This window comes from Panthera pardus, unplaced genomic scaffold (genome assembly GCF_024362965.1).
Source record: "Panthera pardus isolate Hobbes unplaced genomic scaffold, ASM2436296v1 HiC_scaffold_12, whole genome shotgun sequence".
NCBI classification, from domain to species: domain Eukaryota; kingdom Metazoa; phylum Chordata; class Mammalia; order Carnivora; family Felidae; genus Panthera; species Panthera pardus.
In genome coordinates, this window is record NW_026526677.1 from 43,918,559 (window position 1) to 43,945,536 (window position 26,978).

Here is a 26,978-nt window from a genome sequence, read left to right on the forward strand (position 1 = left end):
CCCATCCCAGGAAAGGCTAGTTTACAAGAAGGACTTGAAGCCTTAAGTGTCTCTGATTTAATTCCATGCCCAATGAGACAACGGCTCATTTAGACAGCTCATTTCTGCTCCTACATCCCATTAGAGGCAGCCCTAGCTCACCTCCATTTGGCTAACAAGCCAGCTTGGGCTCAGAAGGAAATGGAGGCGATTTACAGCAAATTATTCAATTAGAACAATGACTGGGGCGGTGTCTGCCATTGTCTAATGGGCCAATCCCAATACAGCTCGAGGCTAGGCTGAGATTATTTAATCTGCAGAATCCATTAGGGCTGTCAACAGGGGCAGGACAGCAAATATTGTGGAAAGCAGTTAAACTCCAAAGCAGCGCTGGGTACTGGGAGGAGGCAGCTGGGGGTGGGGTGGGGGAGGGGTGGCTGGGAGAGGAATGAGACGTGGGGATTCAGTCATGTCCCTCATTATGTGATCCTCTGCCCCCTCATTTTTCTCCTCCCTAGAATTTATCATAATTGTAACTAAACAATTAACTGAAATTAGTAGCTTAATGTTTTCCCCCCTGAGGATCCCAGGGTCAGGGACTAGAGGTCTGTCCTGCCCACTGCCATATCCCCCACCCCGCTCCTGACTCTGTACCTGGTGCACAATTATCAGATCCACTAACACTTCCTGACTGCCTGGATGGGTTCTCACTGAAGGAGCCCTGGCAGGTGCCTATCCTGCTGCACTGTGATGAGTATTCATTGAGAGGGTGATGGGAGGGCCTTTTCCAACCATGCAGGCTACAGGGAGAGGGCTCTGCATCCTTACACCCACTGACACAGAGCCACCTGTCCCCTCCTGAGTTTCTGTGGCCCTCACTGCCTGATCACACCTGGCTAAGCAGGCTCCCTCCCCACCCCCAGCTGTGACCCAACAGGTTCTCCCAGACAGAGAGACAGGGACAATGGACAGTTGCATCACAACTGCAAAAACTGCAAAAGAAGCAAGTGGGTGCTCAGGGAGGTCCAGAGGGCTTCCCAGCGGTACTAGGTGAGCACAGGTGGGGAAAAGGGGTCAAGGCCTGACTTCAAAGCTGACACTTGCAAGAGGAGTGTGAAAACACAGGAGAAAGGAAGGTGTGGAAGGAAGGGTGGGCAGACAGAGGGAAGAACACGGGGAGATTAAGGAACTGCAAGTGCTTCTAGAAGGCTGAAGTGAGCACCCCAGGCTGGTGATGGAGTTTAGAGGAAACGATCCCAGTAGCGTGGGAATACAGAAAAAGGAGTGGCCACTTTCAGTTGGGAAAGTAGGCCACATTTCTTAGAGGAGACGACATCTGAAGTGGGTCCTGAATGCAGGGTGGGATTTTGCCAGGTGAAATGGGACAAGGACATTCAGTGCCAAGAGAGCAGTGTGAACAGTGGCATAAAGACCAGGAAATGAAGCAAGTATTCAGGGACCCAGATCTCTCGCAGGGCGCTGGAGGGAAGGTGCTTCCGTGGTCCTGCATACGAAAGGAACAGATTCTTTGGCCTCTTTCCTGTGGGTGGTAGGGAGCCACTGATGGTTTGAGCAAGGGAGTAAAATGATCAGAGTGAAATTTCAGCTCCCATGGTGACCAGCAAGTGGATGGACTCCAGGGAGTGGGGCCAGTAGCAGCGGTCCATTTAAGAGACAGGTGCAACTCCCAAGGGGACCACCAAAGCCCTGGGTTGGAGGCATGGAGACCTGGGGTAAAAAGGAGGGCGGCTGCAATGAGCTTTGGGAGGTAACAGCAATGAGCTTCCCTCCTCACCCCAACTCGAGGCACTGTTGATCTGTGGGAGCATGGCAGCAGTCCTCGAGATATTTCAGTATTGCTAGCTGGGGTGGCCAGCATGCTGCAGCAATCAGATACTCTAAGAACCCTCATTCCCAGGGGAGATGCAAGAAACTAAGCAAGCTGTCACCTAGCCCTACTGAATAGACTGAGCCTCATGAAATATAGACAGCTCCGGCTCCCTGGAGGAAGCCTGGGTGGGCCCTCACAGCTGTCAGGCAGCAGAGGCAAGCAGGTGGGCAGAATAGACCTCAGGGCTCACAGGAGCTGGGCTTGCCCCTCAGGCCCTGAAGACCCTGGCCAGGCAGCCTAAAAGGACTGTGCATCAGACCTCAGCCCTGCTCCTCAATTCCAGAGCCAGAACAGTTTCAACAAAGCACAAACAAGGCCCCAAGCCTCCCCTTGATTAACTGGATACATCTACCTTCTAGGCTTTACCTAAAAGGTAACAAGAATCCCACCTGCGCAAATATGTCCGGGGCAAGACTAGAGCCCTCCAGCCACAATCTGGGCAGCCTTCCTGGAGGAGCTCACATCATACTGTTAGAGTATTAGAATTAATAGGAGGCCTTAGAGATTATTCCCCTGTAATAATAACTATAATGATACTAATAATAAGTAGGAGGAGAAGAGGGAGAAGAGGGTGCTATTTGTCAGGCACTGTTGTAAATGCTTTATAGTTATTCATCCTCAGAATAATCTTATGAACAGCTCGTGTTAGCCCCATTTTTCAGATGATAAAACTGAATCACAGAGAGATTAACATGGGCAGATGGAAAGACATGTTCAGAGAGGGGAAGAGATCTGCCTGAGGTCACACAGCAAACTGAGCTATATCTGGAACTTGCATTCGGGTTTTCTCACTCCCAGAAACTTCCCCATGAGAAATCCAAACAAGGCTTTGTATGGTTAGAGCCCAGAGAGACCCCACTCAGGCTCAGTGTGATTTTCCCTGGGAAATCAATGGCTCTGGCAGTTCCCCATCTATAAATCTAGGATAATTACTCATGCTCTTTCTCCTTTGCTGTAGCTATCAAGCACAGGAGAATGACCAGTGGATAGGAAACCGCAGGGAATCCTAGTCTAATTCAGCTCAGCCTTGGAATAAGACAGGCAGGTTGATGCAGAGATGTCCACGAGTCCTCAGAGGTCTGAGAGAAAGGAGCCAGAGTTAAACTCTCCCTGCTGAGGTCCAGGTGCCCCAGTCCCTGATCAATATGATTGCCCATCCTCTAAAGGGCTCCAGCTTGTCAAAGCCAACTGCCAGGCAGCCTCTCTTAAATGAGCATGTGTAATTGTCCCAGGGGGAAGCCCAAAATTCCTGGAACCAGGAAAGCCATGGCTGCTCCATCTTGTATCTCAGGGTGGCCCCTTCCTGATTCTAGGGCTATGACACCCCAGCTGCCCATAAGAGGAGCACCCAGCCCTGAACCACACAAGGAAACTGCAGTTACTGCCATCTGGGAGCTGGCCCTGAGCTGCTGATCATCTAATAGGCGAAAGTGAGACACTGGTACCCCAGACGTCCAAGACCTTAGGCAGAGTGTAGCCCCCGAGAGAAGCTATGCCGGGCCTTTGGGCCACCCCCATCCAGAACCCCTGTTGCTTAAGAACACAAATTCGGAGTCAGTGCCTAGCTGTGTGACCTTGGGCATTAAGTGTCCTTATCTGTGAAGTGGGGTACATAATAAAGATAATGGGAGTAATGGTTCCTTCCTCATGGCACTGCTATGCGGATCAGTGAGATCACAGATGTGAAGTACCTGGCACACAGGGGTGCTCAGAATCAGACTGGTTCTGTTTCTCTTCTGGTGAGGACAAGTAGCCAGCAGCAGGGGGGGCAGCCAGATGGAGGCCAGTCTACAGCCTCCTGAACTATATCCAGCTAGTCAACTGCTTTTTACTCTTTCACTTTTTAATTATCCCCTCTTACTTTCTAACTTTTCCTGATGTGAATGTTAGCCAACTGCTCAAATGTTCCTTAGCTCCGATTTGCAAAAGGAAGAGCCCTCTCTCACTGGGCCCAGATCCCAGGGTGCTAAAATTAACAATCAGTATACTTTAAGCTAATGACTTACTGGTCGTGACTGCCACGAACAGACATAACTCTCAGATAAAAGCCATTAGAGAAAATTGAATAGCTCCAGCGTGGTGAAAATTTGGATACATCCTGTTTCATAAATCACGCTCAGGGGTTACGCTGGGCGAGCTATTTCCCTCTCTGAGTCATGATGAGGCCCCAGGTTGAAGGGGTCTATATACCCTTGGGAAAGAAGACATAGGAGGGAGAAGCATACGATCTGGGGCATAGAGTGAGTCAAACATGAAAAAACAGCCAATTTACAGAATGCTGTATTATCAAGGCTCATTTCTGCCTGGTACGCTGCATATCACAGCAGCGTTGAAATGGTGCACTGCATGGTGTCTACTTCAGAGTAGGAGTTCAACAAATATTGGTCATTACCCAACAGGGGATTCCATGGTTCTCCAAAAACATCTTGCTCTTCCATAATGCTATGCATTGCTCATGGCATCCCAACACGTCCAGATCAAAATCTCCTCCACTCTCTTTTTCTATCTCCAGGTCATACCAAGGTTTCGGGACGCAGCTCTAATCCCACCTCATCTGGGAGGCCATCTCCAACCACTCTAACCTATGTGATTTCTCCCTCCAAAGAGTTACCTAGGACTCAATAAAGCTGCGAGGTCTTGAACAGTTTTAAGTTATAATGGTAGGTATGCTTTCTCCATGGCCCTCTCTCTTCCCCTGTCTGCCCGTTAAGTGATGCCAGAGCAACTGGAAAGCCACACCAACACGGTGAGGCCAAAAGATGGAAGAAGATGAGTCCTGAGCATGATTTAGAGTAGAGCCACCCAACTCACATCAGTCTGAAGGATAAACAAGAAATAAACATAATGTGTTTGGGGGCTTCTTTATTATAGCAAACAATCTGAATTAACCTAACTATGAAAACTAAAGTCAATGCTATATTTAAGGCATCCATAAGAGTGCTAGACACAGAAGTCTCTCAGTAAATATAAGTCCCTTTTCCTATCTTCCTTGGTCTTGTAGGAGATGGTAGAATACTGTGTTTGTCTAACAGTTAGCCTCTGGACATTGGCTCCAGTTCAGGCACAATATGGCTAGAGTCCAGAAGTTGATGAGGTGACAGTAGGATGGAATAAATACCTACAAACATTTAAAGTCCTATCAATTCTGAGACTACGATTCTGTTTCTCAGTCACTGCCTTGTCGCTCATATGTATCCATTCACAATAATAGCTACATTTTACTACACTCAGGTGGTTCTAAGGTGCATTTTTTTCATATTTTAGCATCTGAAATTGGGATGCATGTTTCAGTCAATGGCATCTTGGCACTGTGTTACAGTTTAAGTGAAAGCATATTTTCTTTTTTATGAAGCAACAGGGTGTCTTACAATCTATGGCATTTTAAACTCAATGAAATATAATATTGGGCACTTAATTATGTGCCAAGCACTCTTCCAAGTGCTTCATACAAATAAATTCATTTATTTCTCAAAAAAAAAAAATCCAAACTAATTAGCACTGCTATTATCCCCATTTTAAAGATGGGGAAATAAAGACCCAGAGAGATTCTAAAATTTGCCAAGGTACACAGCTAGTAAGTTGAGTGGCGATCAAGACAACATACCCTTTAAGGAACTCCATACTATGCCGCTATTTTTCAGCACCTGGTTTTTAGTTGACAACTGTGTCCCCTTCTTATAGACAACGCTCACACAGAAATTTTGTGTTTGGCAATATGATGGACCACATATTCTAAAATACTTTTCCATGAGAAGAATTTGAAAGGATTGACAAAGATGCTTGATGTTTTTTAAATGCATCACTGAGCTGGCAAAAAGATAAGAAATCTGGAGAGGCCAGGAGGAAAGCAAAAGCAGGAACCAGGGAAAAGAAGCAAGAACTGAAGGGAGTTTTTGCCCTAAGAACATCTGCTACTGTATTCCTTAAGCTCTGTTTCACATGTGTATTGGGTAGGGAAAACTAGGCACAAAGCCTAGGGACTAGGGAAAGGATTAAATAGAGTCCAAAAGACCAGAAGCTCAATGTTAAGGGTAAAGGAGAAATAATCTTCTATACAGAAGATGCAAGAAAAGTTGTATCTCAATTTCACCACTGAGTAAAGGAAAGTAAAATCTCTCCCTAGAATTAACGACCTTCATATAGGTTTGTGACCTGAGTTCACACTATCCATTGCCGGGGGGGGGGGGGGGGGGTGGTTGGTGGTGAAGGGACTCAATTAGAGAATTTAGCTTCAAGAAATAAAAGAGTCATGAAAATATTTTTCAAGGAACAAAGGCTATAAAATATAACCAAGCAGATTTGAGAAAGAACCAGATTTGAGATGGAACTTCTATAAATTAAAAATATAACAATTAAAATGAAAAAACTCATTAGAGATCTTAATCACAGCTCAAGGATGAATTAGTGTAAAAGACAGAACAAAAGAATTGATCTGAAATGCATCCCAGAAAGACAAAGGGAGACAAAACATGACAGAAGTAAAGCCAAGGAGTGAAAAGTCTACCAAGGATTTAATCAGATTTCCAAAGGGAGAGAAGAAAAAGAACAGGGGGAAAAGTAATATTCAAAGAAATAGTGGCTGAAATTTTTCTCAGAAAGTTTGAAAGACAAAACAACTTTCAAACCCAGGAATGCCAATGAATTTTAAGCAGAAAAAATACAAAACATACACAAACCATAGAAAACTCATAAGACTGGGGTGCCCAGGTGGCTCAGTCAGTTGAGCGTCTGACTTCGGCTCAGGTCATAATATCACAGTTCATGGGTTTGAGCCCCGTGTCAGGTTCTGTGCTGACGGCTCGGACCCTGGAGCCTGCTTGGGATTCTGTATCCCCCTCTCTGCCCCTCTCCCGCTCATGCTCTGTCTCTCTGTCTCTCTCTAAAATAAATAAACATTAAAAAAATTTTTTTTAAAGAAAACTCATAAGACTAAAGAACAAAGACAGAGAAGATTTTGAAAGTTTCCAAAGGGGAAAGAAAAAAAGAGAGAGAGAGAGGAATTAGATCAATAGGTGACCACTTAAGAGCAATGATGAAAGTCAGCTGACAATGAGAAAATATCTGATTACAGAGAATAATGGTCCTAAAATTCTATACACCGAGAAACCCTCTTTCAAGACTAAGGGTGAACTAAAGACATTTTCAAGCAGGTAAAAATCCCACAAAGGAAATTCTCTTTTTTTAACGTTTATGTATACATTTTGAGAGAAAGAGAGAGGGAATGAGCAGGGGAGGGGCAGAGAGAGATGGAGAGAGACAATCAATCCCGAGCAGGCTCTGCGCTGTCAGTGCAGAGCCTGATGTGAGGCTCAAACTCATGAACCATGAGATCATGACCTGAGCCGAAATCAAGAGTTGGATGCTTAACCAACTGAGAAACCCAGGCACCCCACAAAGGAAATTCTAAAGGATTGATTTCAGGCAGGAAAAATGTAATGCCTGACGGAAAATTTGAGATACAAGAAAGAATGGTGAGCAAACTTACTTGTAACTATTTCAGGAAATCCAAACAAATCTTGACTATAAGAAACAATTATACCTCATTTATGGGGTAAGAGAAAACAAGATAAATCTAAAATATTGCATGCGAATTCAAAAGGGGATGACTAAAGTAAGTCAAAGTGTTCTGAGTTTCTTTTATTTGAGGAGGAGGAAAATAGAGGTGTAAATTAACTTCAGCCTTATTAGGTTATGATTAACGCTGTAATATCTAGAGTTACCTTATTAGGTTATAATAAATTCTATAATATCTATGTATAACTAAAAGAATATATGTAAAGATAAAAATAAATATTACCATTCAAATAAGTTAAGAGAGGAAAAAATAAATGAGTAATAAAAAAAGCAATAAAAAAGAAGAAAAAAAGAAGTCTGGGGGGCAAGCATTAATAAATAATAGTAAACACAGTAAGGAGGGATGAATTAAATTAGCCAATTGTAAGCAAAGATTATAAAGTGTGCATTACACACACACACACACACACACACACACACACACACAAAGAGAAAGAGAAAGAGAGAAGTACAGAAAAAAGAGAGAAAGTGTGCTATGTTCTGTTTATAATATACCTAAAACAAAAAGACCCAAAACAGCTTAAGTTAAAGGCTCCAAAAGATATACCACAGAAATATTTACCTAAAGAATTCTGGTGCTAACGTATTCACATAATACAAGACAAACTTCAAGACAATAACTATGATAGAAATGAAGAGATTTGCTACATAAAAATAAAAAGATTAGCCCATCAAGTAGATATAATAGTGAGGATATACATAATAACAACAACAATCTTAAAATATACAAAATAAAAACTGAAAAATTTCAAGGAAAAATGAACAAATCCAGAATCACAGGTGGAGATTACAACACAATTTTGTCATTAATTGATAGCTGAAGCAGAAAAATTATTAGTAACAGTATAGGATATTTGAATGACACAGATTAGATTTAGTGTTTATAAACAACACTGCATTCAAGTTATCAGGAATACACATTCTTTTCAAGGATTTATGAATCGTTCTTTTTCTTTTTTTTTAAATGACTAGTGACTGCTAGATCATAAGCAAGCCTCCACAAATTTCAAATCAGTGGTATCCTATAGACTGCAATCTCTACCCCAATACATATACCCCCATATATTTAGATATTTTAAACATACAAATTAGAGGTCAAAGAAGAAACTATAACAGAAATTAGAAAACAAACCCAAATGATTATGAAAATGCATATATAAAAATAATGTAGTATACAGGTAAGTAAAATTAAAAGCAAAAATTGAAGCATTAAATTAGAAAACAAGAAAATATAAAAATTAGATTTTTAACTTCTAACAGTATAAGAAATTTTAGACAAGAGGAGAATCATTCCAAAGAAATTAGCAGAAGAAAAATAGTTAATATAGGAACAAACATTAAGCAAAACACAACAAAGACACAAAACAAAATATACACACAAATAAAAGGATCAACAGAGTTATAGTTTTTGAAAATACAAATAAAATAGACAAACCTTTGGAAAGATCAGTGGGGAGCGGGGGGAGAGAGATCAGAAAAAAAAAATAAAAGAAACACAAATAATCAATATTAGCAATAAAAGGGAGTTTATTACTACAGATGCAGCAGAGATAAAAGAATGTTATGGATAATATTATATGGACAAGAATATTCTGCAATATCACTGAAATCATAAACAAGTTAAATAAATAAGTTACTTGTTCTAGACAAATTTATAGAAAAATACAATTAGCCAAAATTGACTCAGGAAGAAATAGATCTATAACTACCAAATAAATTAATCAGTACTTTAAAAGCTTTCCATAATGAAAACACCAGGCACAGAGAAGTTCACAGATGAGTTTCTATCATTTCAAAAAAAAAAAAAAAAAAAAAAAGACAAACTCACTCAAACTCTTCCAGAGAACAAGAAAAAAGAAAGCACACTTCAATTCATTTTAGGAAGCTGACATAATTTTGATACTGAAACTCAGCAAATCACAAGAAAGGAAATTCATGGGCCAATTTCATGTAAGAACATAGATGAAAATATACTAAATAAAATATTAGCAAGAAGTCCAGCTGTATATGAAAAGGATAATAATATACTACGGCCAAGTTGGGTTTAGCCCCAAAATTCATGGCTGTTTTAACATTAGAAAATAGATGAAGGAAACTCACTACATTAATAGGGTAAAAAAGGAAAACCTTATGGTCAACTCAGTAGATGAATAAAACCAACTTTGTAAAATTCTACAGCCATTTATAATAAAATCTTTTAGTAAAGAAATAGACCCTCCCTAAATAGATTAAAGGGCATCTGCCCAGAAAAAATATATACCATACTTAATCACGACGTGTTGAAAGCATTCCCTATGAAACCAAAAACAAAATAAAAATGCCCAGCTCCCACTAACTTCTATTCATTATTGTACTACAGATCTTAGCGAGTGTAGAAAGAAAGAGAATTTGTAAGAATGGAAAGAACCCAAACTGTCATCATTTGCAGCTGATATGATGGGCTGCCACATCAGCCAGTGCACACAGCCAAGGGAGTGAGTGGGGGCTGTATCAGGCCTCTGCTGTGCCCTCCTGTCACACACCTTACACACGACTGGATCCACCAGTCACGTCTGGGGAGACATGGCTTTCCCTAATTGTTCCTAAAATGCAGCATGAGCTGGTAAGTCACTCTCGTTGTCAATATAGAAAACTCCAAAGTACCTACTAATGAACTATTTTAATTCATAAAATGGCTTAGAAAGTTGGACAGAAATGAACACACAAAAGTCAAGTAGAGTCCTAGACACTGGCACAAACATAAAGTGAAATTTAGAAGAAAAAGCATTAACAAGAGCAACAAAAATATTTAAGGTATATAAAAATGAATCTTAAAATGTACAAGTTCCTTAATGAAAAAAACAAAAATTATGAAAAGATATTAAATAAGCCCAAAATAAATGAAAATTTATTGCATATAGATAGACATAGATACGAAATGTAAATTTACCATAAGCTGATATATAGATACAGTGTAATCCCAACCAAATCCTCACAGGATTTTTTTCCCTAGAACTTCATGAGTTAAATCTGAACTGTATAACTAAGATTATTCCTGAAAAAGAAAAATAAATTAAGGGACTTTTCCTGCCAGATAACAAGACTTATTTTCAAGTAGTATACACCATGTGATACTGACCCCAGATAAACTTAGAGAATCAACTAGCAAGCCCCAAAATAGACCAAAGCAACTGTAGAAATGTGATTAATGACAGTGGAGGGGGAAACAGAGGGAGTCAGAGTCAGAGCACACAGCACATCCCAAATCACAAGCAGAAAGTGAATGAGGGTATGTGTGCTGGGGGCTGAGGGGTGATTGCTCCTGCCTGGTCTATGAGGGGTGAGCTCCTTCTTGCCCACACACTCCTTTCCCTGAAGCTCCTGCTTGTCCCAGAGCAAAAATCTAGTTGGTTTGAGCCAGAGAGAACCAGGCAAAAGCGTTGCTCTAAAAGTCCCCTTCTGGAGACCAAAAAGAACAGCCATCTCCAGGAAAAGCCAATGAAAAAGCTTCTGAAAATGAGGAAGGAAAGGTTAATTAAGATGACCTGGTATATGAATGTTTTAATGTGTTGTTGAATTCAGTTAGAATGATCAAGTGGGATTTACCCCTGGGATGCAAGGAAGGTTCAACATACAGAAATCAATAAACATTTTACACCACATTAATAAAATGAAGGATAAAAAATTATATGATCCCCTCAACAGATACAGAAAAGGCATTTGACAAAATTCAGTGTCTTTTTGTGAAAAAAAAAAAAAAGTGTTCAACGAATTGAGTACAAAAAACCATACCCCAACATAATAAAAAACAGATATAACAAACTCATAGTTAACATCATAGTCAATGATGAAAGATTAAAATCTCTTCCTCTAAGGTCAAAAACAGTACAATGGTGACCACTTTCAACACTCCCATTCAACATAGTACTGAAAGTCCTAGCCAAAGCAATTATTTAAGAAAAGGAAATAAAAGGAATCCAAATCAGAAAGGAAGAAGTAAAACTGGCTTTGTTTGCAGATGACATGATGTTATATATTCTTTAAAAACCCTAAAGAATCCACCAAAAAAAAAAAAAAAAACTGTTAAAACTAATAAATGAATTCAGTATAGTTTCAGGATTCAAAATTGACATACAAAAAAGTTACATGTCTATACACTAATAACAGACTATCTAAAAAAGAAATAAAGAAAAAAAATCTCATTTATAATAGCGTCAAAAAGAATGAAATACTTAGGAATAAATTTAACCAGGGAGGTGAAAAATATATACACTGACAACTATAAGACATTGATGAAAGGGCGCCTGGGTGTCTCAGTCAGTGGAGTACCCAACTCTTGATTTCAGCTCAGGTCATGATCCCAAGGTTGTGGGATCGAGCCCCACATCGGGTTCCATGCTGATCATGGAGTCTCCTTAAGACTCTCTGTCTCTCTCCCTCTGCCCCTCTCCTCTACTCGCTTTCTCTCTCTCAAAAAAAAAAAAAGACATTGATTAAAGAAATTGAAGAAGACACAAATAAATGGAAAGACATACCATATTCACAGCTGAGAATAATTAATATTGTTAAAGTGTCCATATTACACAAAGCCATCTACAGACACAATCTAATTCTTATCAAAATTCTAATGGCGTTTTTTTTTTTCACAAAAGAGAAAACTATCCTAAAATTCAAATGGCACCACAAAAGACTCTAAATAACCAAAGCAATCTTAAGAACAAGGCTGGAGACATCACACTTTCTGATTTCAAACTATATTTTAAAGCTATACGAATCAAAACTGTATGGGACAAGTATAAAAACAGACACATAGACCAGTGGAAAAAAACTGAAAGCCTAGAAATAATCACCCATATGTATAGTTAACTAATATTTGATAGGGAGATAAGAACACTCAATAAGGAAAAGAGAATCTCTTCAATAACTAGTCACATTCAAAAGAATGAAATTGGACCCTTCTCTTACACCACTCACAAAAATTAACTCAAAATAGATTAAAGACTTAGTTGTCAGACCCAAAACTGTAAAACCCCTAGAGGTCAATAGCAGGGGCGATGGGGAGGGGTGGGGGGAGGCGCAGCAAGGCTCTTCCTTCTCCTTAACTCCCTTGATCCTTTTCTTCTTCCTTCTGCTTTCTCTTCCCACCAGGTCTCGTCCACTTCCCCTAATGGCATCCCCAATCCTACATAAAGGCATGACTTCCCAGCACCCCACAGAAAATATGGTGCAGCCCCAGAAACTAACTCCCCATCACCACTTCTAAAAAAAAAACTGATTTGAAGGCATCTCCAAGTTTGAGCAAACAAAAATGTCAGGATTTCAAGCATCCCTGGTTTTGCACTGGAGACCCTTCACTACTAAGTATCAAGATGAAAAAAAACTGGAAACTGATTGGAACCTTATTCGAAGTCACAATGGAAAGGTTTGTAGTGACAGCATCACCTGCTCCAAACCATTCTAAGATTGCTTTGTATGGGACTCCCCTGGATCCAGCCACTGACTTTGAGTTTCGAAGTGAGCTGCACAAAGACAGAGGAAAACTCTGCTGCACTTCTTACATCGTGGTTCTGAATCATGTTCGCAAGCCCACCATTAGTGACCACCTTAAGTCAAAGACTCATACCAAGAGGAAGGCAGAATTTGAAGAGCAGAAGGTGAGGAAGAAGCAGAGGCTCCTAACTGCATCCCTTCGGTGCAAAAGTACTGTGCACACAGAGAAAGTGTTCTCTGGCACTTTATGAAAATGTGCCTAGAAGCCAACATCCCACTTGAGAAGGCTGATCACCCAGCAATCTGTGCTTTCCTGTCTTGTCATGTGAAGAGTAGAGGCTCCAGGAGAGATGCAAACCATAAGAGACTCTTAAATATAGAGAACAAACTGAGGGTTGATTGGGGAGAGGGTAGTGGGGGGAGAAAGGAAAATGGGTGATGGGCATTGAGGAGGGCACTTGTTGGGATGAGCACTGGGTGTTGTATGTAAGCGATGAACCACGGGAATCTAACCCCAAAACCAAGAGCACACGGTACACACTGTATGTTAGCCAATTTGATAAAAAAATTATATTAACAAAAAGAAGAAGAATGGAGGCTCCATACCTAAGTCAGACCAGCTGAGGAGAGTATATCTGCCTGATGGACAGAAGAACGAGAGCCAACTCGTCAATTCACAAGGTTGTCGACGAAGAGGTTACCACCATTGTGATCAAGATAAATGTGGAACATTAAAGTTAACAAGATCGAAAGAAAACACAAGCAACAGAAGTAAAAATAAACAAGTGGGACTACATCAAACTAAAAAGCTTCTGCACAGCAAAGAAACAGTCAACAAAATGTAAAGGTAACCTGTAAAATGGTTAAAAAAAAATTAGCACACTATATATCTGATAAGGGGTTAATATTCAAAATATTTAAGGAGCTCATACAACTCAAGAGCAAAAAAAATTTTTTTTAATTTAAAAATCAATTGTAAAATGTGCAAAAGGCTTGAATAGACACTTTTTTTCAAAGAAGACACACAAAGGACCAACATATACGTGAAAGGTGTTCATCATCACTCATCACCAGGGAAATGCAAATCACAACCACAATGAGACATGACCTCACACCTGTCAGAATGGCCAGCATCAAAAAGACAAGAGAGAATAAGTAAGTGTTGGTGAGGACATGGAGAAAAGGGAGCCCTCATGCACTGTCAGTAGGAATGTAAATTGGTACAACCACTATGGAAAATAGTATGGAAGCTCCTAAAAAAATTAAAAATAGAACTATTGGGGCACCTGGGTGGTTCAGTCAGTTAAGTGTCTGACTTTGGCTCAGGTCATGATCTCACAGTTCATGGTTCAAGCCCCGCATCGGGCTCTGTGCTGACAGCTCAGAGCCTGGAGCCTGCTTCAGATTCTGTGGCTCCCTCTCTCTCTGCCCCTCCCCCATTCATGCTCTGTCTCTCTCTCTCTCTCTCTCTCTCTCTCTCTCTCTCTTCTTTCTCCCTCAAGAGTAAATAAACATTACCCTACAACCCAGCAACTGCACTCCTAGGTATTTATCCAAGGGATACAAGTATGCTGTTTCGAAGGGACACATGCATCTGAATGTTTATAGCAGCACTATCAATAATAGCCAAAGTATGGAAAGAGCCCAAATGTCCATCGAAAAGAATAAAATCTTGCCATTTGCAACTACATGGATGGAACTAGAGGGTAGTATGCTAAGCGAAATTAGTCAGAGAAAGACAAATATCATATGACTTCACTCATATGAGGATTTTAAGATACAAAACAGATGAACATAAGGGAAGGGAAGCAAAAATAATATAAAAACAGGAAGGGGGACAAAACATAAGAGACTCTAAAATATGAAGAACAAACTGAGAGTTACTGGAGGAGTTGTGGGAAGGGGGATGGGCTAAATGGGTAAGGGGCATTAAGGAATCTACTCTTGGAATCATTGTTGCATTATATGACAACTAACTTGAATGTAAATTTTAAAAATTAATTTAAAAAATTAATTCAAAGTAAAACAAAACAAAACAAAAATAAAAATTGTGTATTTGAAAAAAAGAATAAATAAACATTTAAAAATATATATATCATATGATCCAGCAATCTTATGTCTTGGTATATATCTGAAGGAAATGAAATCAGTATCTCAAAGAGCTATCTGTATCCCCACATTCCTTACACCATTATTCACAATAGCTGAGACGTGGAAATAACACATTTTCTTTATATACGTGTGTACATATACATACATACATATGCAATGGGATATTATTCAACCATAAAAAAGGAAATCCTGCCTTTTGTAATAACACGGATGAATCTTGAGAGCATTATGCTAAGTGAAATAAGTCAGGCAGAGAAAGACAAATACTGTATGACCTCACTTATATGTAGCATCTAAAAATGCTGAATTCATAGAAACAGAGAGTAGAATGGTGGTTCCCTGGGGCTAGGGGTTGGGGGAAATGAAGAGATATTAGTCAAAAGTTACAAATGCCAGATGGATAAGTTCTAGGGGTCTAGCATACAACATGGAGGGTGACTATAGTTAACAATACTATATTGTTGGGGCACCTGGGTGGCTCAGTCAGTTAAGCATCCAACTTGATTTTGGCTCAGATCAGGCTCTCACTTGACCGTGAGATCAAGCCCCACATTGGGCTCTGCTCTGACAGCGTGGAGCCTGCTTGGTTCCCTCTCTCCCCGTCTCTCTCTGCCCCTCCCCTGCTCGCATGCTCTCTCTCAAAATAAATAAATAAACATTTTTTAAAAATACTATATTGTATATTTGCAAGTTGCTAAGAGTTGATCTTCAGTATTCTCATCACAGTTACAAAAAACGTAACTGTCATCCATCAGGTGATGGATGTATTAACTCACCTTACGGTGGTAATAATTTCACAATAAATACATTTATCAAATCTTTACATTGTATACCTTAAGCTTACACAATATGATATGTCAATTATATCTCAATAAATCTGGGGGGGTAGGAAGTTTGGCCAGACACCCAAGTTTGGCCAGATACCCACCACCCTGCTAACACAGTCTAGGACAGACAGCAGATCAGGATCCGGTATGAAAGCTGTAGAGGACCTGCTTTCTGCCCTGGCCAACCTATGAATGTCCAGGTGCAGGGGGCCAGCACAGCCCCTCAGCACAGTGCCTAGGGCTGCCCCGGCTGAGAACACTTCAACCTTACATGGCATGGGTATGTGGGGGTTGATGCTCTTATCCTGATACCATTGCCATGTGATAAAAACCACAGCCCCTGTGCCATACAGTCCTTAGGACCCCTTGCTAAATCCAAAAGGTGGCACAGAAAAAACAGACCAGCAGCCAAGAAACCAACAGCCACCTCTCTGCTTCGCCAGTAACTAAATCTGTGAACTCTGTCACGTTACTAACCTGTCTGGACCTCTTTTCTCATAGGCAAACTGGAGATAATAATATGTCTCTGATAACCTGGCACAGTTGTTGTAAAGACTGAAATAAAATAATGGAGTTGACACTGCTCTGGGTCTTTACATGAAATAATAAAAGTAAGAGGTATTTTGCTAGGCAATACTGTCTGTGGAAATAAGAATCTCTTAAAAGACCCAAAGGAATGAATGTATAACAGTGAAATTTTAGGCAAAGGGAAAAATGAGCCCTGGGCCAAGATAGAAATCTCAAAGTTGAGGCCTAACTAAAATTTCTGTTAACATAATGTAAGCAAGAAAACCTGGAGTATAAGGGTGCCTGGGTGGCTCAGTCGGTTAAGTGTCTGACTTCAGCTCAGGTCATGATCTTACACTCCGTGAGTTCAAGCCCCACGTCGGGCTCTGTGCTGACAGCTCAGAGCCTGGAGCCTGCTTCGGATTCTGTGACTCCTTCTCTCTCTGCCCCTCTGCCTCTCACTCTGTCTCTCTTTCAAAAATAAATAAACATTAAAAAAAAATTTTTAGAAAACCTGGAGTATAATAGAAGGACCTTGGGAATTGTCTTTTCCAATCCTGCTGCTTATGCGAAGGGAAACTAAGGCCCTGGCATGGTAAATAACTTATCCAAATCACAAAGTAAATTTATGGCTGAATCCAGACTAGAACCCGAGTTCTTTCTTCCCTCCCTCTCATGATACTGGTCCATGAAGCTATGCTGGTCCATTCTGGTCCATGATGCTACCTTGGAGAGACAGTATAATGACCTGACACCTGAAGAAAACCACTGCCTTCCCCAGGGCACTCACTATGGGATGCTGAATTTGGGGGCACTTGTTTTCCTGTGTCTACAAGTTCAGTTTGCTCACGCTTATAACTCATTACTCTTCTCTGTGTGGAAATCCCTCTGCCAACTTCACAGCACAAGACAAACAGAACGTGTTGACCAAGAGTTTAAGAACCAATTACCAGTCCAGTACTGACACAGACCACAGGGCCCGGGCTGCCAGGAATTGTGGCCCAAATCTCTGTGACTCTTCAGAAAACTGTCTCCAGTTCAGCCCTCCCCACCAGGATCCTGAATGTGGGGATGAAGGCACATTAAAGGACAATCTCATATGTAATTCTGCCATTAAGGCACAGACTTCTTCATGCTGTGGGGAAGAGAACAGGATGTGCTCATAAAGAAGTGGTCTTCAGCTTGTTGGGATAACAGAGGAGCAATTAAGTGGATCCAGTGAGGTCCCTGGGGGGCCTACCCTCAGGCCACACCAAGCACTGGACTTAAGCCCCAAATATGCATTCCAGGTGTCTACGTGGGTGCTGCTCAAGACCCCCTATGAGATGCTTTCTATCTCCAGCTGGACAGGGATGTTGTCTCCTACAGTGGCCTTAGTTAGGCACAGGCCACCTCGGCCCATCCCACACCTGTGTCCTCACCCTTTCAGCAGTCATTTTCATGGCAGCTGCTCCCTTTACTCACTCACACCTATGGCCCCCAGGAAGCCTTTGCCAAGAGCTCTGAGCATGAGTGAGGTAGAAATGGCCATGGTCCAGGCCAGATGAGTATATGAGGGATCCAGAGCCAGGCTCTACCCCCATCTGCAGGCAGTTCTTCCTAAGCCCACGTGTGGCCCACTCTGAGACCAGTCTAACACCTTCTTTGGCCTGGGTCAAGAGGGGAGACAGTGTGGTCATGGGGTTGGGCAAAGCATCTGCTCTGTATCAGGCCCCAGCTAAATGATAGAGAATGATAGAGAAGTAAATGAATAAAACAATTTTCTTTTTCTTAGAACTTCCTCTTCCACTGAAAGAGATATATAAATGTGTAATTCAATCTAGTAATTCTTCCAACAGGAGTTCAAATAAGATGCTTGAACTTTCTCTTGCCGCATGTGTTCTACATGGTTTTGAACATGTTATGCCCTTTCTGGGCTTCCAAGTATCCATCTGTAAGAGTAGAGGGGTGGATTAGATGAACTTCTACTCAGAACCTAATGTTCCTATAATCCAATGATCCCCTCCCCAGAAGCTTCTACAAGAGTCATTCATGACCAGATGCCAGATCCAAACTCTTCTCCAGATTGCTCTGCCCAGAACTCAGGCTGCTGTGTTCTTTGCTCAAAGGTGGCTTCCAGTTGCAGGAGATATCTGGAGTTTGTCCCAGTAACATCTGCTCACATTACCTGCTGTTAGTGTTGTCCATTAGAGCGCCCGCATCATTGCATCCCAGCCCACTGCACATCTGGGGGCCACACCAACAGTCTCCCCAACCTCAGGGACCCTGTGGGTCATAAGCCTAAGAAGATTTGTACAAGGCAATTGTTTTCTTGCTGGGTCCCAGCCCCAGCCTACCTCTGTCACTCTGATGTTAGTTCCAATCTCTTAACACATAGCTCCCATAATACCTTCTTGAAAGCCAGTCATGTCTCCCCAGTATCTCTCTTTTTTTTTTTTTAATCCCCAGTATCTCTTAACTCAAGTCTGAACTCCTTACCCTGGCACTCATGACTCCCCAGACCCCGTCTCCAGCCCATCCTACCTGTTTTGGCATTACCACACTATACTGCCCGGTACATCCTTTATGTTCAAGCTTTAAGGCATGTTCCAGATCTATTCTTCAGAACTGATTTGCTATCAGGGCGCCTGGGTGGCTCAGTCAGTTAAGCATCCAACTTCAGCTCAGGTCATGATCTCGCGGTTCGTGAGTTTGAGCCTGGCATCAGACTCTGTGCTGATGGCTCAAACCTGGAACCTGCTTCAAATTCTGTGTCTCTTTCTCTCTCTGCCCCTCCCCTGCTCACACTTGGTCTTTCTCTCTCTCAAAGATAAATAATAAACAGTAATAAAAAAATAAAAAAAAAAAGATTTGATGCCCCTACACATCAAGATTCAGCATAAATTTGGCCTCCACCTGGAAGTAAACTAGGACCCCCCCCCCCCCCCAGATCACAGGGCACCCAGAATACTGAAGTGTTGACACTATTCATTCTGGGCCTGCCAGGGCCAACTTGGTTTCCTAACTGACAGGTGAACTCCCATGGATGCATCTAGCCTCCCGGGTTAGGGCCCAAGTCCCAGAAGAATATGCCCGCATCAACCAGCATCTAGCATAATGCTCTATGTCTGGCAGTTAAAGACTTTAAAGACAAGTAAAAACTTCTAAAGACTTCACGTGTAGTGAAGATAGCTGGACAGATCACAGAGGGACAAAGGAATGGATGAACAGTGGTGAAAAGCCTCAGACATAGGCCATGTTACATTGGTACGATAAAAAGTAAAACGGATGGAGAAATAAATAAGTGGACCTTGGTCCCGGCCACCACCATCTCTCACCTGCATTACTACAAAGGCCCCTAACATACCTTCCTGCCTACTTCCAACAATCTGTGATCACAGCAGCCAGAGCATGTCACTTCTCTGCTCAAAACCTTCAAATGTCTACCCATATCACCCAGATTCAAAGCCAAAGTTCTTCAAATAACCCACAAGGGCCTTGTGGTCTGGCTCAAATTATTGCACTGACCTCAACTCCTCTGATTTTCATTTCACTCCAGGCATCTTGACCTTCATGCTCTTCCTCAAGCATATGTCAGGGCTTTTGCCTTTATTCCTCCATTTGACTGCTCTTGCCCCAAATATTCATATAGCTTGCCCTCTTACTTCCTCCTGACCTCCGGTTAAATATCTACTTATCAGAATGTCTTGACCCTATATAGATGTATAAACCCTCCCCCACCTTTGGGACTTCCTTGCCCTTCTTGTATTTCTCCATAGTGCTCAGCATCATTTGCATACTGTATGCCAACCTATTCACTGTCCCGTCTTCACACACCAGAAAGCAGATTCTATAAGGGCATGTGTTTTGCTCACTGCTGTACTCCCAGTGCCTAGAACAATGCATGGCACACAATAGGTACTAGGTGGGTAATTGTTGACTGGATGAGTGAGGGGTTGAGTGAATAAGTTTGTAACTGAGATCTTTGGCACCTTTGGTCATTTTTCTAAGATTCTCTTATCTGATGCGGTTGCCATTATCCTGTCTGCTCAGTTCCAGCCCTGTCCCATATCACAACAGATGGACAGCACATATTCTTGGGTTTTTTTTTTTTTTGTAAATGATGAACCTAAGAGAACTGAAGGAGCATCTTCTTGGGGGCGGGGGGGGGGGGGGGCGCGGAGGGCAGGATGAGTCTACTGCCTGGTTCCTAATGCCACATTTTAAAATCCTGTTCTCCCTACTCCCCCCCAGCCTCTCTGCAAATTCTACCCAGTTAAAAGTGCAATTCTAGGAGAAAATGAAGAAGAAAACGAAAGCATCCTCTTTTCCTTGGTATAGCTCACAATAAGTTGTGTTTCTCTTTCTCTTTGGACCTAAGTCCCAAGCACCTTTGCAGAGCCCAGCTACCACCTTCGATCTATCTGATCAAGGAGCCTAATTCCTAAACTCTCATCACACAGAAAGAGGGGACAGGACACTGGAAGAGCAGAAAGTGAGATAAGAGAAGCAATCACTGTGGCAGCTTCTGGTCTCCCTTTCTTCGTGATGACACCCTATAATCACATAGGCCCTCAAACAGCGCAGTGACATCTCCCCACCTGATGGTCTCTCTTCACCTGAGCTTCTGGGCTGTGAGGACCATGTGAGAGATGGATGAAGAGGGGGATGCAGGTGATTCACCAGCCTTGAGTCCTGCCATAAATCCAATATAAATTCTTGTTTGTGTCTGGACAAGTAGGTGTTAGAGGGGGGTTGGGGGGCATAAGACTGAATGAAGGCAAAATAGATCATTGAATGAGTGAGAAATGCAAGCGTGAGTGAGCCACAGTGACTGAATAGGCTGTCCGTCCTAGTGTTAATGGTCTTGTTGCAAGGATGGCTTGCAGGGCTTAGTAAGACACCTGTCTGAATTCTCTTGTAGACCTAAGCCTAGGGCAGTCTTAGGGGTGGGGAGGAGAGTGTTAGCTCCTGACCCATGTAATGTATTATGCAAATAACTCTCAACCTCCAAGGATCCTTCATAAGTTTGTAAAGATCCTTCGTATAAGTTTTATAGCCATAGAGCCAAGTCAGAACCACCTCGAGGCCCCTCAGATCTCCTGTATCCTCTACAAACCAGAGATGGAGAAACCACAGCTCAGGGATGCCTTCTGACCTAGATCCCTTCTGCAGGGAGCTCCTCAGAATAATCGAGGAATTAGATGTCATCTATCACCAGTCCCCCAAATGTTGCTGACTAGGTCTACTTTGTTTGCCCAGAAAATGGTAAGATCTTGGCGGGCGGGGTGGGGGAGGGAAGGCTGATAGGCACGCATCTCAAATGGCCATATGTCCTAAAATGAATTATTATATTCTTTCCTACATCTACTTCTTCCTTAGAATTTTTATTCTACTGAATGCCACCATCATCTATCTGGTTGTTCAGCTGATAAAACTTCATTCATTCATTCATTCATTCATCCATCCAGCAAATATTTGTGGCATGTGTCAGTAACATGCTAACTGCTAGGATAAAGCAATGAGCAAAACCAGACATGGCACCAGCCCTCACAGAGCTCATCATCAAATCAGAAAAAGAGGCATTATCATGTAATAATTGTAAATAAATGTAAAGTTGCAACTATGATAAACCTTTGAAGGAGGTAAGTGGTGTTTTAAAGCCTTATAAAATGGGATTTGACCTAGTCATGGAGGTCATGGAAGTGATAACTGAGCCGAGAACTGAGAGGTAAGTAGGGATTCAGTATGTGAAGAGGTGAAGGAAGAGAGTTCTAAGCAGGGGAACGAGCAAGTGCAAAGACCAATGGCAGGAGGGAGCCTGACAAGCCCAAGGTACCCAGACAAGGCCAGCGTGACAGAAGGGGGTGGGGGGTTGCTGGGTAGAAGGATGTAGGAGATGGTAGTAGGGTTGGACAAACAAGACCTGGGAGGATTTACTGCAGATCAATAGGGAGCAACTGAAGTATTTTTAGGGAGGGAAATGACAAGAACGAGTTGTGTTTTGACAGGCACTTTGGCTGCTGTGTGGAGAACAAATTGGATAGAGCACAGATACAGCCAGACCAGTTAGCAGGGCCCTGTGGTCCTCCAGAAAGATGAAATTGGTGCCTTGAACCAGACGATCCTAGCGGAGATGAACGAAAGTGATGAATTTGAGAGATATTTATAAGAGAACAGCAACCAGACTTGGTGATAGATTGGACACGGGCTCTGGGACAGAGGTGCTGAGGATGACCGCTGGCACTCTCTGACGTGTGTGGCTGCGTAGATGAAGCAGCTGTTCGAGGAGATCTGACAGACCTGAAAGACCACACAGGAATAGGACAGTGCAGGGGAAGAACCCAGAAATTCCGTGTTGGACATGTGGAGTTTGGGGGTCCCTTTTGGACATGGGAGTTTGGGAGTGACTTTTTTGTTTCCCTCCTTTTCTAAAAAAATTTTTTTTGATGTTTATTTATTTTTGAGACACAGAGAGAGAGAAAGAGAGAGACAGAGACAGAGAGAGAGAAACAGAGCACAAACCGGGGAGGGGCAGAGAGAGAGGGAGACACAGAGTCCGAAGCAGGCTGCGGGCTCCAGGCTCTGAGCTGTCAGCACAGAGCCTGACATGGGACTCGAACTCACAGACTGCGAGATCATGACCTGAGCCACCCAGGAGCCCGTCTCCCTCACTTTCTACATTTGACCAGTCACCTGATTCTACCTCCTTTCCATCCTGTCATAATTAAAGTCCTTGTAATTATTTCCTGGATAATTTAAACAATATCCAGGCTCTCATTAAATATCACCTCCTCAAAGGGGCCCTCTCTGATCACCCAATCTAAAGTACCCTCGCCCTATTACTCTCTATTTTATCCACTTGTTTTTTTTTCTTTCTGAAAACATATAATAAATAACCTGTTGTGCTTTTTATTATAAAAATAAATATGCACATATATGTACATGTCCTAGCTCCGTTTGCTCAGAGGGCAGAGAACCAATGATACACCAAACGCAAGGTACCCCAGAACTTGGTTTCTAAATACCATTCTCCACCAAGAGGATCCAGGGCTTCTTGGAGAAATGGCTGATTCCAGGTCCAGAGCAAGAAAAAATAAAATAAGCCTAGAACTTCTTGCGACAGCAGTGAGTAAGCAAGTGCACAGAGAATCATGGAGACAAGGCACAAAGAAACGGGAGTCGGTTTGCAGAGCTTCCCACTGATCAAATCTGGGGCGATTTGAATATCAAAATAAAATACATGAATTGGTTAGAACCCACTGAATAAATTAAAAAATCCGTTGAGTTCATAGTGATGAAAGAAGGGAGGGAGAGGAAGAGAGAGAAAAGGAGAAAGGAAAGATCTTGCCAACGGTAGAGTGCCAACTAATAAACAGAGAAGAAACTATGCATTCAAAAGTGTCAGTGATGACAAAATTAGTGGGTAAAAGTTTGACGAGGAACAGGATATTTGCATAATCTCTGAAAGTATCTCTCCACAAATTACTTATTAATTACAAAGGGGAAAACAGTAATCTCACACTGGAGAAACTGGCAAACATCGCCGTAAGCAAGTGATGAAGGCTTCCATCACCAGCACGGGGACCGTCCCCACATCCTGGGCTTGCGAATATGATAGCCGCACTTTACTAGTGTTCCTGCTCAAAATGCATATTCTAACCATGCACTGCCATCAGATAAGTCCAAATGGAGGGATAGTCAGCATAATAACTGACCTGTACTATTCAAAAACATAAAGGTCAGGAAAGACAGAGCAGAGGAATTGCTGTGGATTTAAGGAGACCATGGATACGTGACGACAAAATGCAGTTTGTGGAGTGCATCCTGAGAGGAGCAAGAAAGATAAAGCCTACTGTGGTAGGAGACTTCTTTTTTTAAGGAAATACACACGGAAGTATTTTGGGGTGAACAGGCATCATGCCTCTAACTTCCTCTTAAATTGATCAGAAATAGGAATATTTTATATATATTCATATATACATATACACCATAAAACAATGAATATAATAAACAACAATAAGATACGTTATAGACAACTAAAATATACACAAATAATAAAAATAATTTTTAGATTATTGGAGAGAGACGGAACAAAAACAAAAAGGTAAATGAAGCATCCTGTAAGTGGCTAAGGGATTTGGATAGAGAGGGATTTTTTTTTCACCAGTCTTGCAATCTTCCCTTAATTTGATATGATATCAAACTTAAAAGTGACATGCAGATTGTTTTTTTTTTATGTTTGTTGAATGAATGAGTGAGCCCACATCCATGATCCTCCCCTGCCTACTGCCTAAAGTGCCTAGTGGCTGTCCATAACTGGCATGATAAAATCCAAACACCTCAACACAGCTTTCAAGGCCTGACATCATTCGGTAGCACTTTGAAATGTCTCTCACCTCCTTTCTCATCACTATCGATGACCCATGCCACACACTCCAGTCCCCCAAGCTTACCACTCTAGACAATGCTTCTGTGCCTAGCATGCGCTGGTCTCTCAGCCTAGAATGCTCTTATCCTCCTAGAAACTTCCTGTTATCTTTGGAGATCCAGATCAAGAGTTTTCACCCCTAGGAAGGCCTCTCTGATTGCCCCAATATGAGATAACACTTCCTCTTCTGTATACCTTCAGTATTGCTGTAATCCTGTCCCCGGGGACAGGCCTGCCATTCTTTGTTTATAGGCCTCATTGTTTACAAGCCACATGGTCTGACTGCAGGTGGGAGACTAGGCTAGGCCCCACTCCCAGATTCCCAGTGCCTTGAAAAGATTCTGGCACACCACCGGGTCTCAATTAATATTTGAGGCATGAATGAACGAATAATAGTAAGTGACCTTTCTGCATCTTCCGAGAGGTCCCCCTGCCTTTATTATCCTCAAAAACTACAGAGAGTGAGGGAAATTAGTTCTGCCCTTGTTTTACACACATGGCAAGTAAGGCCCAGAGAAAGTAAGATAACACAGTGTACCCAGAGGCTGAGCTCGAGCTGGAGTCAGTCGAGCCAATCAGTCCAGGGTTCTTTCCCAGAAGGTGAGTGGGATAAGAAGGAAGGATATGCCATTCAGGCTTCCCCTATTCTATGTCAGATAGTCCACTTCAATAAACTTTCAAGTTCTGGCAACACCATAGCGTAAGGAGGAACCCCACTTTACAGACTAGGAAACTGAGGCTCCAAGTCAGATCTGTCTGACTGCAAAGCCCATGCTCTTTCCTCTGCACATTGCCGATATGTGCAGCCTTCCTCTGACCCTCTATCAAAGGCAGGCAGGCAGCCTGAGTCCATCATTCTGTCCTTTAAACCAGCACCACACACGGGCCCACAATGCAGCCCACACACCCAGACCACAGGCTGCACTTCACATGGTTTCCAAACCCAGGATATTTGGGTTGTAAGACAAAACCTCCATTTCCCCAGCAGAAAGTGAACACTACGCAGTTACTCGGCCAAATTGCTGATGCCTACAGACACTGCATCATGCCAAACAGGGTCTGGTCTGCCCAGAGACGTCCTCAGAGGATCCTGGGCTCCCCCAGAGCTTGGCGCTGAGGGGACCCTGGAGCTGGGGGAGGGAGACTGAGCTGGCTGGATCACAGAGTCTGGGTGGAGGCTCCAGGCCACCCCTGCTTCCCACAAAGCGGCAGTCTCCATCTGAGGCTGCAAGGGCCAATGATGCTGATGATGTTCAAGTCCTGGAGCCAGAGAAGTCAGATCCTTAGCCCTTCCCCAGGTGGCCCAAAGGGGTGGGTTTTCCTGTTTTAAAGCTTTTGAACAGGAGGGGTCATCGGCGGACATTGACTACCGACTCTGACGTCAGACAGACCTGGAATGGAGTCATGGCCAGCTCTTAACCTCACTGTGCTTCAGTGTCTCATAGGGTTGTTCCAGAGCTTCCATGAAACAAAGGATGCAAAGAACCTAACACTGGGCTGGCCTGTAGCAGGTACTAAATAAATGGGAGTAACCGTGAGTGACTCCAGCAACTGCTAGGCCTGACGCACTCTTGCTGGATTTTAAACCTGTTCTCACTTAGTTGAGCTTAAAGTCCAGGGAACACCCCGAATCCTCAGCAGAGACACAATCAAATCTTAGCCTTACCTTTCTGAGAGGACATTTTCCCTGGGAAGGAGCAAGCCCCATACCTGCGCCAGCCACCAGCACATCACCCAGGACCAGATATTTCCTGGGGGCCTTGGGCCAATGACTCCTCCTTCCCACTTTGTAACCAAATGCTTATGGGAGGAGTAATCTTAAATGTGGTTAACAGCCACCAGGTGGGGAGGGTGGGGGGAGGTGCAAATTAATGCTTACTGAGAAGCAGAATCCCAAAACAACGCCCGAAAGGCCACCATTAGAATCCTTCCAATCATTCGCTAGTGCTAAACACTGCCTCCCACTGCTGCACTTGCCAAACATTAGGAGCCTTGGGTAGAATAAAATAATCAGTCTTGGAGTCAATCAGTTAGAAGTCTTACCAACCTTCAGTGCGGCATGCAGAGGCCCCCTGGTGATCCACATCTCTTACAGATAAGAGGTGACAAAGGACTCCCTAACCACTGGGAAGACTTAAGAACCACCCCCCCACCCCCCCACCACTGGGAAGGAGAAAAAGTGAGCATTTTTCTATGGCCTCACAGGTCC

At 42.6% G+C, this 26,978-nt stretch overlaps 2 protein-coding genes across 2 annotated transcripts in view; one reads left to right on the forward strand and one right to left on the reverse strand.

The window, feature by feature from the left end:
• Positions 1 to 26,978, reverse strand: part of INSC (INSC spindle orientation adaptor protein) — a 128,657-nt gene that overhangs the window by 96,342 nt on the left and 5,337 nt on the right. The window lies entirely within an intron of this gene.
• LOC109271178 (CGG triplet repeat-binding protein 1-like) lies at positions 12,838 to 17,906 on the forward strand. Its single transcript, XM_053899827.1, is given in 4 exon segments — positions 12,838 to 13,141; positions 13,144 to 13,238; positions 13,498 to 13,684; positions 17,557 to 17,906. Coding segments are annotated over 4 exon segments (936 nt in total).